The sequence below is a fragment of the Cyprinodon variegatus genome, unplaced genomic scaffold, assembly GCF_000732505.1.
Source record: "Cyprinodon variegatus isolate N-32 unplaced genomic scaffold, C_variegatus-1.0 Scaffold206, whole genome shotgun sequence".
In the NCBI taxonomy this organism is placed as follows: domain Eukaryota; kingdom Metazoa; phylum Chordata; class Actinopteri; order Cyprinodontiformes; family Cyprinodontidae; genus Cyprinodon; species Cyprinodon variegatus.
This window is the reverse complement of record NW_015150659.1, coordinates 46,217-59,624: the sequence shown is the minus strand read 5'-3', so window position 1 is coordinate 59,624 and position 13,408 is coordinate 46,217. Positions and strand designations below refer to the sequence as shown.

At 34.3% G+C, this 13,408-nt stretch overlaps 1 protein-coding gene across 2 annotated transcripts; it reads right to left on the bottom strand.

Annotated features, from left to right (window-relative positions):
* Window positions 1-6: 6 nt before the first annotated feature.
* Window positions 7-12,929, bottom strand: LOC107088087 (protein NLRC3-like). 2 transcript variants are annotated; one of them, XM_015380025.1, is made up of 12 exons: window positions 12,844-12,929; window positions 12,226-12,470; window positions 11,428-11,459; window positions 11,087-11,323; window positions 8,395-10,279; window positions 5,617-5,784; window positions 4,719-4,886; window positions 4,219-4,392; window positions 3,883-4,056; window positions 1,689-1,862; window positions 1,519-1,568; window positions 7-844 (listed from the first exon to the last, which is right to left on the bottom strand). In XM_015380025.1, exons 2-12 carry the CDS (start codon window positions 12,447-12,449, stop codon window positions 297-299), a joined length of 3,834 nt encoding a protein of 1,277 aa, XP_015235511.1. In that variant the 5' UTR covers window positions 12,450-12,470; window positions 12,844-12,929; the 3' UTR covers window positions 7-296. The 2 variants fall into 2 exon arrangements, with proteins under 2 accessions (XP_015235511.1, XP_015235512.1); XM_015380026.1 differs by lacking the exon at window positions 1,689-1,862.
* Window positions 12,930-13,408: the final 479 nt, after the last annotated feature.

Genomic DNA, 13,408 nt, shown 5'->3' with positions numbered 1-13,408 from the left:
CTATGTCTTGTAATATAAATATCTAATGTTTTTTACAGAGTAACATAAAAAACTGTAAACACTGAGATCCACAAGACCTAATGTAACTACACCTTAGAAAAAATATGGAAAAATGTCCAACTTGTGGCCGTTAAAACAAAACAAAAAAAGAAGAAAAATTATATTATATAATAATATCTATTCCCTGCTATATAATCTAACTGGAAAGTTTTGAAATCATTTCAATGTCTCATTAAATTTTTTTTTTGTTTGTTTGTTTGTTTTTATCTTCCTTGAATTTGTTAAGGACTTTGTACTTATTGCAAATGTTTTATAAAGATTGATCCTGAGAACAGAGTGAAGGCAGGATAGAGTGGTTCAGTAAAAGTTGTGCGTACAGTGTATAGGTGAGTAACCTTCTTTGGAGATACTTTAAAGAAGGACAATATGCCTGCTGGCCAGTCAAGATACACTCCAATGCTTGTTGTGCCAAAAGAATTGCTCCACAAAATCATTTTCGCTTCAATAATAGATTCAGTTGAACCATTGTGAAGAAAAGTACCATCTAATGTCAAACACCAAGACTTTTCATTCTCCCCCAAAGAATATTCTGATGAACTGTCTCCAGCTCGGGTGATACTTTTGTATGCTGCCCCCACTCCAATGTCTGATATATAGCTACACTCAACTTCCCAGTAATGGCGACCTGTTAGAGCCTCTTTACAGAGAACTTGTAGAGTACGAAATCTGTCTGGATGTGGGGGGTACTCTATCCCCTCATGGTCAAAAGTGACGTGTTTATGGTCTCGGGTCAAAGTAAGTCTATTCCCTGCTGTGTTTTCATCCAGTGTCACATCACAGGCATCTGGAATTGACAGAAAACAGGTTATCATCACATGTGATGAAAATTTAATAAAAGGGTTATATATCATAAAGACTATAATACAGCAATCAAAGTCTGATCCTATTAAACAGTAAAAGACTGTTTTACTGTTACACTTATATGTATAACCTAGGAAGTGCTAGTAAGTGTACTGTATATCTAAAACAATGGCCTAGCTGAATTAAAGATGGGGAGCTGAATAAAGATGATCATAATTTTCTGTCATGAAGAAAATAATAATTTTATTGCTATCAAGTTTCTTGTACCAGTTTATTTTGTTGTTTTATTTAAGGGGTTCAATTAATAATTCTCAAACCGATATACTGCATATCTTGCATTATTTGAAATCAAATACTACATTCTTAAGGGTTTTATTTTCTTCTTTTTTTCAAAATTATTTCTACGGTCTGTACTATTCCAATAGTAGAGTCAGAAGAATACAGAAGAATACATTTTTTCACAGAGCCTTCACTGATTTGAGTTTGAGATTTATGTTTTAAATCAACTAAAAACTGAACCACTGGTAGTTGTGAAGGCTTGTAATTAACAATGCTTTATTTGACATTTTCGAATTTTTGCACTGAATTTTGGGCAAAAGATTATGTACCTTAAAGAATCGGTGTATGCTATGTAATGGCTGAGCTATACATACTCACACTTTTGCAGTAGTTTGAGATCAACCCAGCATTCTTCATTGTTGTCCACACTGGTAGCAGGAGAACAAAAACAAGCAAAGATACAGTCATTTAAAGCATGGACTAGAAAAAATATGCAAACTTTGAAACTCAGTCTAGAAATAAGTTTCACAAATCAAGTAAGTTCTTACTTAAGAATTTCAAGACTGCAGTGTGTATCCATCTGCTTTTTCTTTAACATTTTGGCTCCTTCATCTGTCAGGTGATTAAAGCTTAGGTCCAGTTCCTTAAGGCTGCAGTGTTCTGACATGAGAGCATGTGCCAAATAAGAACATCCATCTTCTGTCACTTTACAGAAGGACAACCTTGAGAAATAAAGCACCTTTATTTTAAAAAGCAGTAAGGTGGACTTAGAAGCTCCAGTTTCCACTCTCTAAATTCTTGTGGTCTCTTTAACTATCTGTATATATATATATATATATATATATATATATATATATATATATATATATATATATATATATATATATATATATATATATATATAGAATGTTGTGCCAGTTCATAATTAAAGAGAACAAGCTTTAGTTCACTCGGTTGAGAATGAACTAGCTTATATTCATAGTTTAATTTATCAAAATTGAACTAAGTTTACAAAGCTATGAATGACCTAGTTCGACTTCATTTGGTAAATTAGCCGCAATCCTATACAATAGAACCTCATATTTCACCCTTTAAATGTGTGATCATAATTTATAGAAAGAAGTGGAAAATACTTCAGTCAAGGACATACAGGGACATTAAGCTTCTGCTGAAAAGATCTGTATCAAAAAGCATTTCTTATGTTCCTCATTCAGTACTAAAGATTTCCCGAGATAGCTCGGATGCTTTAACTCGATGTGTGGCTTTAAATCTTAAGTTTACGTGGCTGACGTACAGAGTTGTTAGTTAAGTACCAGTGTGAGTTTTTTTCTGTCAGTCTTCCTTGGCAGCTTTCATAAATCTGCCAAACTGGCATCAGAAATACCAGAAGATAAGCCTGATCATCTGTCCGAATGGTATGTTAACTGAGTTTACTATAAAGTCCAATATATAGTCTCCTCTATGATTGAGTGATTTAGGGGTTAGGGTAGATGTTGGGACACAGACTAGTAGTAGCAGCAAACATGCTGGTCTGTTTGCTGTAAGAAGTGCTGTAATACCTGCCGTTATCAAATGAAAAGTGTCTTTATCAATTGAAAGCTTGTGTGTGTCGCTCATTATTCTCAGAGTGCACTTTGCTCTCGTTTAAGTTCATTACTTCAAAACTGATCGGTTTAGCTAAACATTCACTAAAAACATGAACGTATTCAGTAAATCATTGAACCCATTCATGCACAACATAAATACACTCAACAAAAATATCTAGATCTAAAACATTTTCCACATACACAATATAACCACATACACAATATAACCATTTCACTCAAATATTGTCCACAAACCATTCTATTCACTCTATGATAGTGAGCACTTCTCCTTTGCTGAGATAATCCATCCCACCTTACAGGTGTGCCATATTAAGAGGCTGATTAGATACTATGATTAGTGCACAGCTTAGACCCCGTATTTAAGGGAAATGGTGATATTATGTAAGTGGAAAAAGTTTTAAAAAATGGGAGCAACGGGGCAAACTTTGGTGGCCCAGTGGTTAGCCCACACGACCCATGTATGGAGGCCTTAAGGCTGATTTATACTTCGAAACTAGGTTGTCTGAGTAGGTGTTGCAGTGAACAAAAAGACATCCCCACCGCTTCCGCTGACACTCTGCTGCACCTCTCCCAAACTGTAGGTGACTGCAGACAGTGCCACAGACAGGAGGCCGGCTTGTTTTGTTTTTATGACCGCAGTTGTGGAAAACAACTCGCGAAGTTTGACCAGCTAGAAGAGAAAGGTGCGCGAGAACGCTGGGACCCTTTTTCCCACCTGGATTCCCACTCTTTTTCGCCCTCATGTCCCTCCATTGTCGCACAAACTTGCCCGTATCTAGGCCCACAGCTTGTTCCTGTTTCTATTGCATTGTGGCGTGGAATAGCGCAGGCGACGATCCAAAACTGAGCATAAATCAAAAATGTCTGCGTCAAGCACACTGCAACACTCTGCTACAGGGAGTATAACCAGCCCTTTAGTCCTCGACGCGGGTGACCGGGATTCGAATCCAACCTGTGCTCCTTTCCCTTTCATACCTCCTTTCCTGTCAGCCTACTGTCCATAAAAAAAAAAACGAGCCACTAGTACTGTAAAATCTCAAGAAATAAAAAAGGGAGCTAAACCAAAAGTGTTGCATTTGTAAGAACGTGTATGTATATATACAAGTTATGCAGATAAAGTAAGCAGCTTACTAACCATAGTGCTTTTAAAACACAATGTGAAGTCGTGAGTGCATTGCAAAGCTTCTCTATGCCAGCATCATGGAGGTCATTGTAGCTCAGGTCCAGCTCTTTTAAAGATGAAGGTCTAGAGCTGATTGCTGAAGCTAGCGTCTCACATCCTTTTACAGTTAGTTTGTTGTGACTAAGCCTGAAACATAGAGTTGATTTCAATCATTATATCAACGTTTTTCCAGGCTTAAAGAATTTAAAATTGTGGAATAATTTGCAAAAAATTGGCTTCATTTTTCACCATATAAAATAAGACATTTTATCATTTCTATTTTCCTTTAGTATTTATTTTCATTTTTACCTTAGTGTCTCCAGAGTGCAGCTTGTGTTCATTAATGCAACTGAGAGAATCTCCATATCCGAGTCTCTAAAATTGGTGTAACTTAATTCTAGTTCTCGCAGATTTGAGGCGTTTGATTTAAATGCTGCTGCTATCTCATTACAGATGTCGGTAATCCAGTAGTTTCTGTTCAGCCTGTGATTGAAATAAACAACAGGAAAATAGCATAGTTAACAGTCAATAGCCCAGTTATTAATCCATAAAAAAAAAATTAAAGCTTTTAGTTACTAAAAGACATATTTATATATTACTTTTTAGTGTTTTAGGAGAAAGCCAAATTTAGTCAAGTTTGGAATTTATTAGTTTTTTTATTAAAACAAAAAAGGGCAAGATGTTTTGGTGAAAAAGAACAAATCTGACTGTTTAAAAACTCAGAGTGGGTCAATTTCTGAAACTAAAAGCAATTAAAAGCTTTATTTTGGTGTCTGAACCATCCTTAAAGCAACTGTAAAAAAACTGACCTGAGCTTCTCCAATTTTTTGGAACACAGTCCATCCGAGATCACAGAGGGTAATGAGTTCTTTAGGATGTTGTCGCTAAGTTCCAGCCGCTTTAGATTTACGATAACAGATTTTAAAGTTAATGCCAACTCTTCTTCATCTGACCCGGTGAATCCTCTTCCTGAGAGACTGCATTAGGTGAACATGAGGCAAAAAAAAAAAAAAAAAAAAAAAAAAAAAAAAAATATATATATATATATATATATATATATATATATATATATATATATAAATACATTTCTTGGGTGAATATCCAAACAAAGAATCAAGAATCACAATTACTTTGAAAGCTATGAAGGATGTAAGGACTGGTATCTAGCTGAAAATTAAACTAGAAGAGCTTTCTTTAACATCTGTTGCATCTCTTGATTTTTAAGTGATGTTTGCAAGTTTATATTTATATTTTAATAGCTGACTATACACCATGTATAAAAAACAATCAATGTTTATATTCATTTTACCATACCTTTTTGGAGAAAATTAAGAAAGTAGACTCTGCATGCATCTATGCAAGCTGTCTGAGTTAACTCTTTGGAATGACTGCCAAACAACAGCAATTAGTGGCCTAAATGATGTAATAGTGTTTTATATTATAATTCCATAAAAGGTTTAAAAGCTAAAGCAAGTCAATTAAAATAAAAAGTCTGTAAGTAAAAGTTGCCATGTCCTTTTATGCATGGTATGATACTTAAAACATATATCAGAAGCATGGAGGAAAAAGACAGCAAATAGGATCTGAGACCCAAAAAGTTTCACAGCATATGTATATAATAATCAAGTATATATTTTTGCTTACCCATTTCAGATACAAAATAGGGAAAAAAAGCAAATAAAAACAAAGACAGATAACATCACTTACCTTAGCGCATCAAGTTTGCATTGAGCGTTTTTTAGTCCGTCAATCAAGATCTGAGTACCATAGAAAACGACGTTTACCAGATGCAGTTCCTTTAGCACAGATTGAGACATCGACAGGGCTGAAGAGATTGTTTCACAAATCCAAGAATCGAGATGTATACCTGAGATTCTGTAAAAATAATGTCATTGTTGATCAAGATAAGGCAAAAATTACAGGCAAACACATAGTAGTCTATTACAGTTTTGAAGTGGGTTTCTGTCAATGATCAGCAGCATAATAGAACACAAACATGACTAAAATTAAGTACTTTAATTTATAGTACTCTTTTTTTTTACATAACGAACTGGAACTAGCCAGCTAGTCAAATTGGACATTTTGTAACATATTGCACCATATTGCATATGCTTTTTGACATTTAAGCAGAAAAATATGTGGCCCAATTAAATCTAAATTCTGTAAGGAAAAAAAAGTCAGTATTTCTATAGTTCCTTCCTCATAAATATATATATATATATATATATATATATATATATATATATATATATAATTTTATTTTTTTAAGACTTGAACTACATTAAACTACATTTTATTGGATAAAAACTAGACAAGTGAGAATTTAGAGAGAGTAAACAAATTTATATAAATTGGCAAAGCTGAAAATGCTAGATATTTGCATAATTTATGTGATTACTGACATGTAATCCTAAGGTCTTGACATTACTTCATAAAAAGATTGATAAATATAGAAAAAGATTATAATCTCCATACAGGTAATAGAGTTCATATTGTTAAACAGCGGCTGCAAATCAGTCTACCTTATCAAATGATACAAATTTTTTTTGTAAAACTTGTCCAGGAAAGAGTTGGTTAAACTTGTGGGGAGTATTCCTGTCTTGCTTCAAATGTATGTTTATTATTTTTATTCAACCTTAAATAATAAAAAGATACAGATAAAATTCCTGATTTTTGCATAGTAGTAAATTGTTTACCTGAAAAAAACTCAGTGTCACCCGATTGACACAGTTTATTATTCTGCTCTGTTATTTATAAGGAACTGCAACAAATTTTCAGCTTGGTTTTCTTTATTTATTTATTCATCTTCTGCCTTATTTATTCATTAGAATCATTAGAATTTTCAACTTTATTTTTTTAATTACTAGTGTCTTTAGATTTTTTTTCAGTGTACACTTTGTTTTTTTGTCAGTTTTGTTTGCCTTTATGTTTTACCTCCAGTACTTTCTTCCACCCTATTTATTTCTGCCTGCCCTTTTCCATTTCTGTTCACATTTCTGCATCAGTATGCAAATAGGGAGGGTTGATCTTAAGGGAGCAGCTTCTGCCTGTTGGTTGGTTACATGATAAGAAGATGGCTACCTACAGTGAGGTTATCAATGAGCTCTGCTGAGGTGCCTTGCAGTTTTATTTGAAAATAGTGCAGCAACAATGGACATTTTTGTTGTCCCTGAAACAAATTTGCTATGAGAGCTTGTGTTTAAGTTAGCTGCACACAAGGACACAGAGCTTTAGTTGTCTTATCCTAGATCCTTCTCAAAAAAAGCAGAAAGCATTTGGCAGGGGAAGCAAATTCAGTCTCAACGTCATTATAACCAGCTATATAGAGATATAAGGTTTTTTAAATTTAGAGAAGTGTGCTGCTAAGTTCGTTCTAGAATTTCAGTGTGGCTTAAAAGAGAAAATGATGCTTATTGTTTTTCCCTGGTATCATATGTGAGAAAGTTTGCCTGAAATGAGGATGATTGAATAAAATTCAATAACCAAATAAAACTTAATACATAAAAAAGATAATGCCATGTTATAAACAAGTAAACATCTCAGTGCTCATTTCCAGGTGACTATAACACTATGTGCTTTGATTGCAGCACATCTAGAGAAGTGCTCTGAAGCAGTGCTGCACTAAAACATTAAATAAGATTTTTTTTCCCCAAGCGCCTGCTGAGTGATCTACTACTCTCTCAGTAGATATTTGTTATGCTGGTATTGGAAAATCCGCTCCCAAATACAGCTTTTTCTTCAGATGTACTCTGTGCAACAGAGAAATCTCTTGTCAAGGCATAGGCTGAAATAACAAACCTATTATAAGGGCCAACGACAAAGGTTGTGGAAAATAACAGTATAGAAAAGCAAGATATTACAAAAAAAAATAGTGAAAATCAAAACAAATGATGGCAAAATTAGATTTCCATTAACTTATTTGCAGCAGTTATTCATCAAGGCTTAGGTTGCTGTGGTGATATACTGCATTGCTGTTACATGTGATCCAAATGTAGATTTTTACTATCCATATGTGTCTATTCTCCTAACCCTGAGATATCTGTCTGATATATAAAATGACAATGTCAGTGTGACAGCTGCTCCAACTAAACAGCTGCTGCTCAGTGATAACCCCATAATCGGTAGCCATATTTGTTGTGACTGGGTCTGCCCTGATAACATGTAGATTTTATTTATAAGCCCCTCCTTAATACAGAAACTGAACACTCAATAAACAAATAGTTAGGGTTGAAGAAGTAGACTAAAGAAGAAAACAATAAAACAGAAAAATAAATTAAAGTTTACAAAGATATAAACATATATTTTAAAAAAAACAAGTAATAAAAAGCTGAAAATTACAATATAAAATAAATTAATTAATAAGGTAATTATTCAAAAGATAAACAAATAAAGAAACCAATAAAAATATATTTGTACGTTTAAATCTCTTTAAATAATTTCATTACTGCATACTAATAATACTAAACTTATAATAATAACACTCACCTTGCTTTCTTACTGTTCCTTATTGCAGGGATAAGTCTAAAAAAGCCCTTTTCTCTTGATGTGTATCTCTTCAAGTCAAATTCCTCTATTGGCAAATTTGACATTAGCATTAAATCAGCCAAAGCTGAGCACTGAACAGGGGTGAGCTGATTTTCTGGGTACCGATTTGGATTCAGAAACTCCTTCACACTGTCATACAATGAATCATCCTTCAGTTCTGCCAAACAGTGAACAAGGTTGAGACATCTGTCTGGAGAGCAGTCCAGAAGATCTATTTCCATTAGACTTGTCCTGATACTCTGAACAACCTCAGAGTGGTCTTCTGTTTGCTGAATGAGGCCTTGAAGCAGATCTTGTGTAGACTGTAAAGACATACCAATGAGGAACCGAAGGAAAATGTCCAGTTCTCCTGTCTTTCTCGAAGTTGAGTTTGCTATTGCAATTTCTATTAGCTCATCCAAAGGGAGATCCACTGGTTTTGCATCCAATATTGTCCTCACCTCTTCCTCCGACCCTAAAATAAGGAAGTCTTTGAGTCTCTGTGAATCTATTGTTTTACTTGCAAAGTTTTCATATACAAAGAGGGCAGCAAAGTATTCTTGAACAGTCAAATGCACAAAACAGTAAAGTTTCTTTGAATGAAAGACACTCTCTTCTTTAAATATTGCAGTGCACAGTCCACAGTAGACTCCAGCTTTATCAATGTCTAATCCATATTTTTTTAGATCATCACTGCTGAATATGATCTCCCCTCTATCCAGTTTTTCATATGCCATTTTTCCCAGTTTAAAAATGAATTCCTTGTTCGTCTGAAGTATATCACCAATACAATGCAGGCTTTCTTTGTCGTATTTCTCAGCAGCAATCTTTATCTGAATACAGAAGAAGTGTGTGTACATTTCAATAAGAGTTGTGGGTGTCTTGGTGTTTTTATATTGACCGTTTCCCATTCCTAAAAAGAATGACTCAAGAACTTTTGAGGCAATCCAACAGAAGACAGGTATGTGACACATGATGAATAAGCTCCTTGATGTCTTAATATGGTCAATTATTTTTTCAGCTACCACTTTGTTCTGAATTCGATTCCTGAAGTACATAATTTTCTGTGGATCTTTAAAACCTTTAACTTCTGTCCACTGATAGACATGTTCTTTGGGAATACGATGAACAGCTCCGGGTCTTGAGGTTATCCAAACAAGAGCAGAGGGCAGAAGATGTTCTCGGATGAGATTAGTCACCAGGGTGTCTACAGACGATTCTTTTGTGGGGTCTGTCAATCTTTTGGTTTTTTGGAAGTTTAGCGAAAGTTGACTTTCATCAAGGCCATCAAATATGAATAAAACTTTGTATTTTGCAATGTTTTTTGCAACAGCTAAGTTGTTGAGCTCTGGGTGGAATTCTTTAACAAGAGCCTCAAGGCTAAAGTTGTCATCCTTAACCAGATTGAGCTCCCTGAATGGAAACATGAAAATAAAGTCCAGGCCTTGGTTGGCTTTCCCATCTGCCCAGTCAAGGATGAACTTTTTTACAGACACAGTTTTACCGATTCCAGCTATTCCTTTAGTCATCACTGTTCTTACTGCATTGAATTCCGCTTCTTCTGACTCAGATAAAATACTATCTTCCGTTTTGCTTTTAAATATATCATTACAGTTTATTTTAATTCCTTCTTTTGCTTGATTTCTAAACTTGTCTTCCATCTCCCAAATCTCATGTTGTGTATTCACATATTCACTTTCTCCTTGAACAACGTAAAGCTCTGTGTAGATTTGATCCAATGATTTCATTTCTTTGCGAGATCTTTCAGTTCCTTCAAACTCCCATTTGCACTTTTTCTTCAAATAGTCTTTGTTCTTTTTGATGACGTCTTTAATAGTATCCTCAGCTGTGGGAACAAGAGAGGAATAAATAGATTTTAAACTATTTCACTTTAACATTGTAAAAAAAATTTTAATGGTGTGCTGAATTTGAAGTAATTACAAACAAACAAACAAAAATAGTGGCTAGAAAAAATAAGTTAGAATACACTAACTTTCAGGCCATTTGTCCAAGCAGGTGTCAACACATCTTTTGTTATCTTCCAATGGATTATGGTGCATAATATCTCTGAGATTTTTCCAACAAATTAACAATAGTTTATGAAATACAAAGTCCGCTAAAAAGATGTATATGAGGTATGTGTGTCCCATGTAACAAGGCCTTGATTTGACTTATGTATAGCTATGAGGTATATAAATCAACTTTGTCAAAGTACTTTTTAAGAATAGTGCTAGTTACTGGTGTTTTGTTCTTTTCCGATAACCACTTCTTGCCATACAGTTCATATGAAAGGTTATACTTTGCACACAGTTAAAGAGTGCTTACATGAGGTCAAATATGTGCTGCTGTAATAAGGACATTATTAGAATGACTGCCATTAGAACTTAAAGCGCTCACCATGGCAAGGTAAGTCAATCACCAGTGCTGACACATGCATAAAGTAGCAGGATTAATCTCATGTAATGGTCTTTGCACATATGGCAGAATGACTTAAATGCAGATTGACAGAAACAGGATGTGTACTGGACTCTTTGTGCTGCAAGCTGAATACCTTTGCACTGCATTGACAAGTTATGTATGTAGCATTGTGACAGAAATTTTCTACAAACTTTATTATAAAAACAGAGATCGATATAAAGTACATGGCACATACTTTCACAAGTCTCAGGTTGGGTTTCTCTGAGGATTCTGTAGAAAGCAGATTTTGCCTCAGTACAGTTGAGTGCAGTGAAGAGTTCTCTCATCTGATCTTGGCTCTTTGTGGCAGCCTTGATTTGGTTATACCACTCTTTATGGATTATTCTGCTCTGGAGCATCTGGTCAGCTATGGGCATCACTAAAGTTACACTTTGTATCAGGTGAGCCCTATTATTCTCCACCCAGGTTGCTTCTGTTAACAAGAAGGGTTATGGCAAAAGACAGCAAGAATGTTATATATTATACATGATTCAACACTTAGAAATCACACTCAGATTGTTCCTACCGATTACCTACCTTTTTCTTCAATTGACACTGGATTGGATGGGCTGACAAAAAACAAAAGTAATTTAATTATACAGAATTATAAAAATTGGGGATGCTTGAAGCTGGTAAATATACTTTATACATTCAGGGTGTAACGCACAGAATGTTTTTGGTCAATTTATCTGATCAAACACCATCCTGTCCCCAGGATATGAAGATGAGTGCCAGAGAGACACAAGATAATAATTTACGACAATCTGAAAGACTGGACTTTGGCCAGTGTATCTCAATAACATGTGCTGTGATGATGCCTGTCCCATATTTATATAATAAATTTTATCCAGCTGTCAGTCAGTGACTTTAATTCAATCGGCTGGGTTTCTTGATATAAGTTTTTTTTATATATATGAGTGCAATTGGCTGAACCTGATTGTGGTGTTTTATTACTAGGACAGAATTAGAATGTATTCATTTGACCAGGACATTTTCTTTCAGTGAGTTAATTACATATTTCCATGTATAAAATATATATCCTTTTTGTTGTGTAAACTGCCTTAGGATAGTATTTGTTGTAAAATGCACCACATAATAAATCAAATTAAATTATTCTCTGTTTTATTTGTATTAGAACTATTCATTATTGTACAACTAATTATATAGAAATACTGCAACATGTGAATTTTTTTAACTTAAACCAAATTATTTAACATCTGTTATTCATTTTCTAGGACAACTCTAGTTCTGTAATTAAACCTACATGTACAGTATGATGATTCAAATTCATAGCAGACACTTGAATAGTAGGAAAAAAAATAAAATAAAGCTTACCTTGAATTATGATCTCCAGTAGGAATATGCTCATTTGTTACACTGATAGTCTCATTGGTCAATGTTACCTTTCCTTCTCTGATATCCTCTAAACAAGGTTGCTTTGAATTTGAAAACCTTTCTTCACTTCTGTCTTTTTCAGGAAAACAGTTTTGTTCATCATATCTGTCGATCCCTTCCTTTGTTTCGGTACAGTTTGTGAGGGCAGAGCATGGCTTTTCCATGATTTATTTACCACAGTGACTCTGTCAAGTATAAAAAATAAGGAGAAATACAATTTAATACAAAAAAATTTGCTTGCTGTTACTGTTAGTACAATATTTTTTTTAATAGGTTGACTTAAGCTTAAGGTTAGAGGGTTCAAAGAATCTCTTTAAAAGTGAAAGTATAACATTTTTTCCTGTCTTTGCCAGTCTCGTGTTTTTGCTTGTGGGATTAATCATTTAGCATAACCATTATTGTAGAAAGCAGCCTTAGATTTAATATGTAATCTTGGTATATTAACAGTAACTTACTATATTAGCTAAAATACCTTTTTTCACCCAAAACATTAACACAGTTCTGTGATTAAAATTTTTTTATAATAAAAATCATCAGAAATAGTGTAAAATACTTTACCTTAATGTCCTGAGAAGCACAAAAAGCAGCAGCAGAAAAAGACTGTAATTAAGACGACTGCAGCTGCACTGGCTCACAGGGGAAACTTGCCAGCAGTTATTTTTTCCTGTAACAGGAAATGGTCGTACGTTAGGAGGAGCAATAAGACTGTGTGTCAGTGAGTGTGTTTCTGTATGTGTTTTCGTAAGAGGCCGCTTAACTCCTCAGTTGCTTTTCACTACATGTGAACTAGCTTTCTTGAATCAAACTCCAAACATAATGTAGATATTTAACAAGTTGAGTTTAAGCTGACTGACAAGCTAAAAAATATGCATACCCTTGGCAGATAGTGCTGGACTCTGCTTAGTTTTTCTGGCATAAAAAGAGAGTAGCAAAGTGTCTATTTGCAAGAAGACAGGAGCTAAAGGATTGTGCGTTTGCAAAAGAAATGCTGCAAATGAAGAAAAAAAGACAAAGTGATAAATTTGCTACAAAATAGTATCATGACTACGTTTTAAAAAAGATAAAGGAAGGAAAGAAAAACTGCACAACTATTAACAACTTAATTTAGTGGAGCAGTCAATCT

Bases quoted from the DNA above. Each gene is read 5' to 3' on its own strand.
- LOC107088087 (XM_015380025.1), bottom strand. From the start codon at position 12,449: ATGGAAAAGCCATGCTCTGCCCTCACAAACTGTACCGAAACAAAGGAA. The intron at 11,324-11,427 runs GTAGGTAATCGG...TCTTGTTAACAG, and splicing joins AGTGTCAATTGAAGAAAAAG to AAGCAACCTGGGTGGAGAAT. The intron at 845-1,518 runs GTGAGTATGTAT...TGTCAATTCCAG, and splicing joins TCTCAAACTACTGCAAAAGT to ATGCCTGTGATGTGACACTG.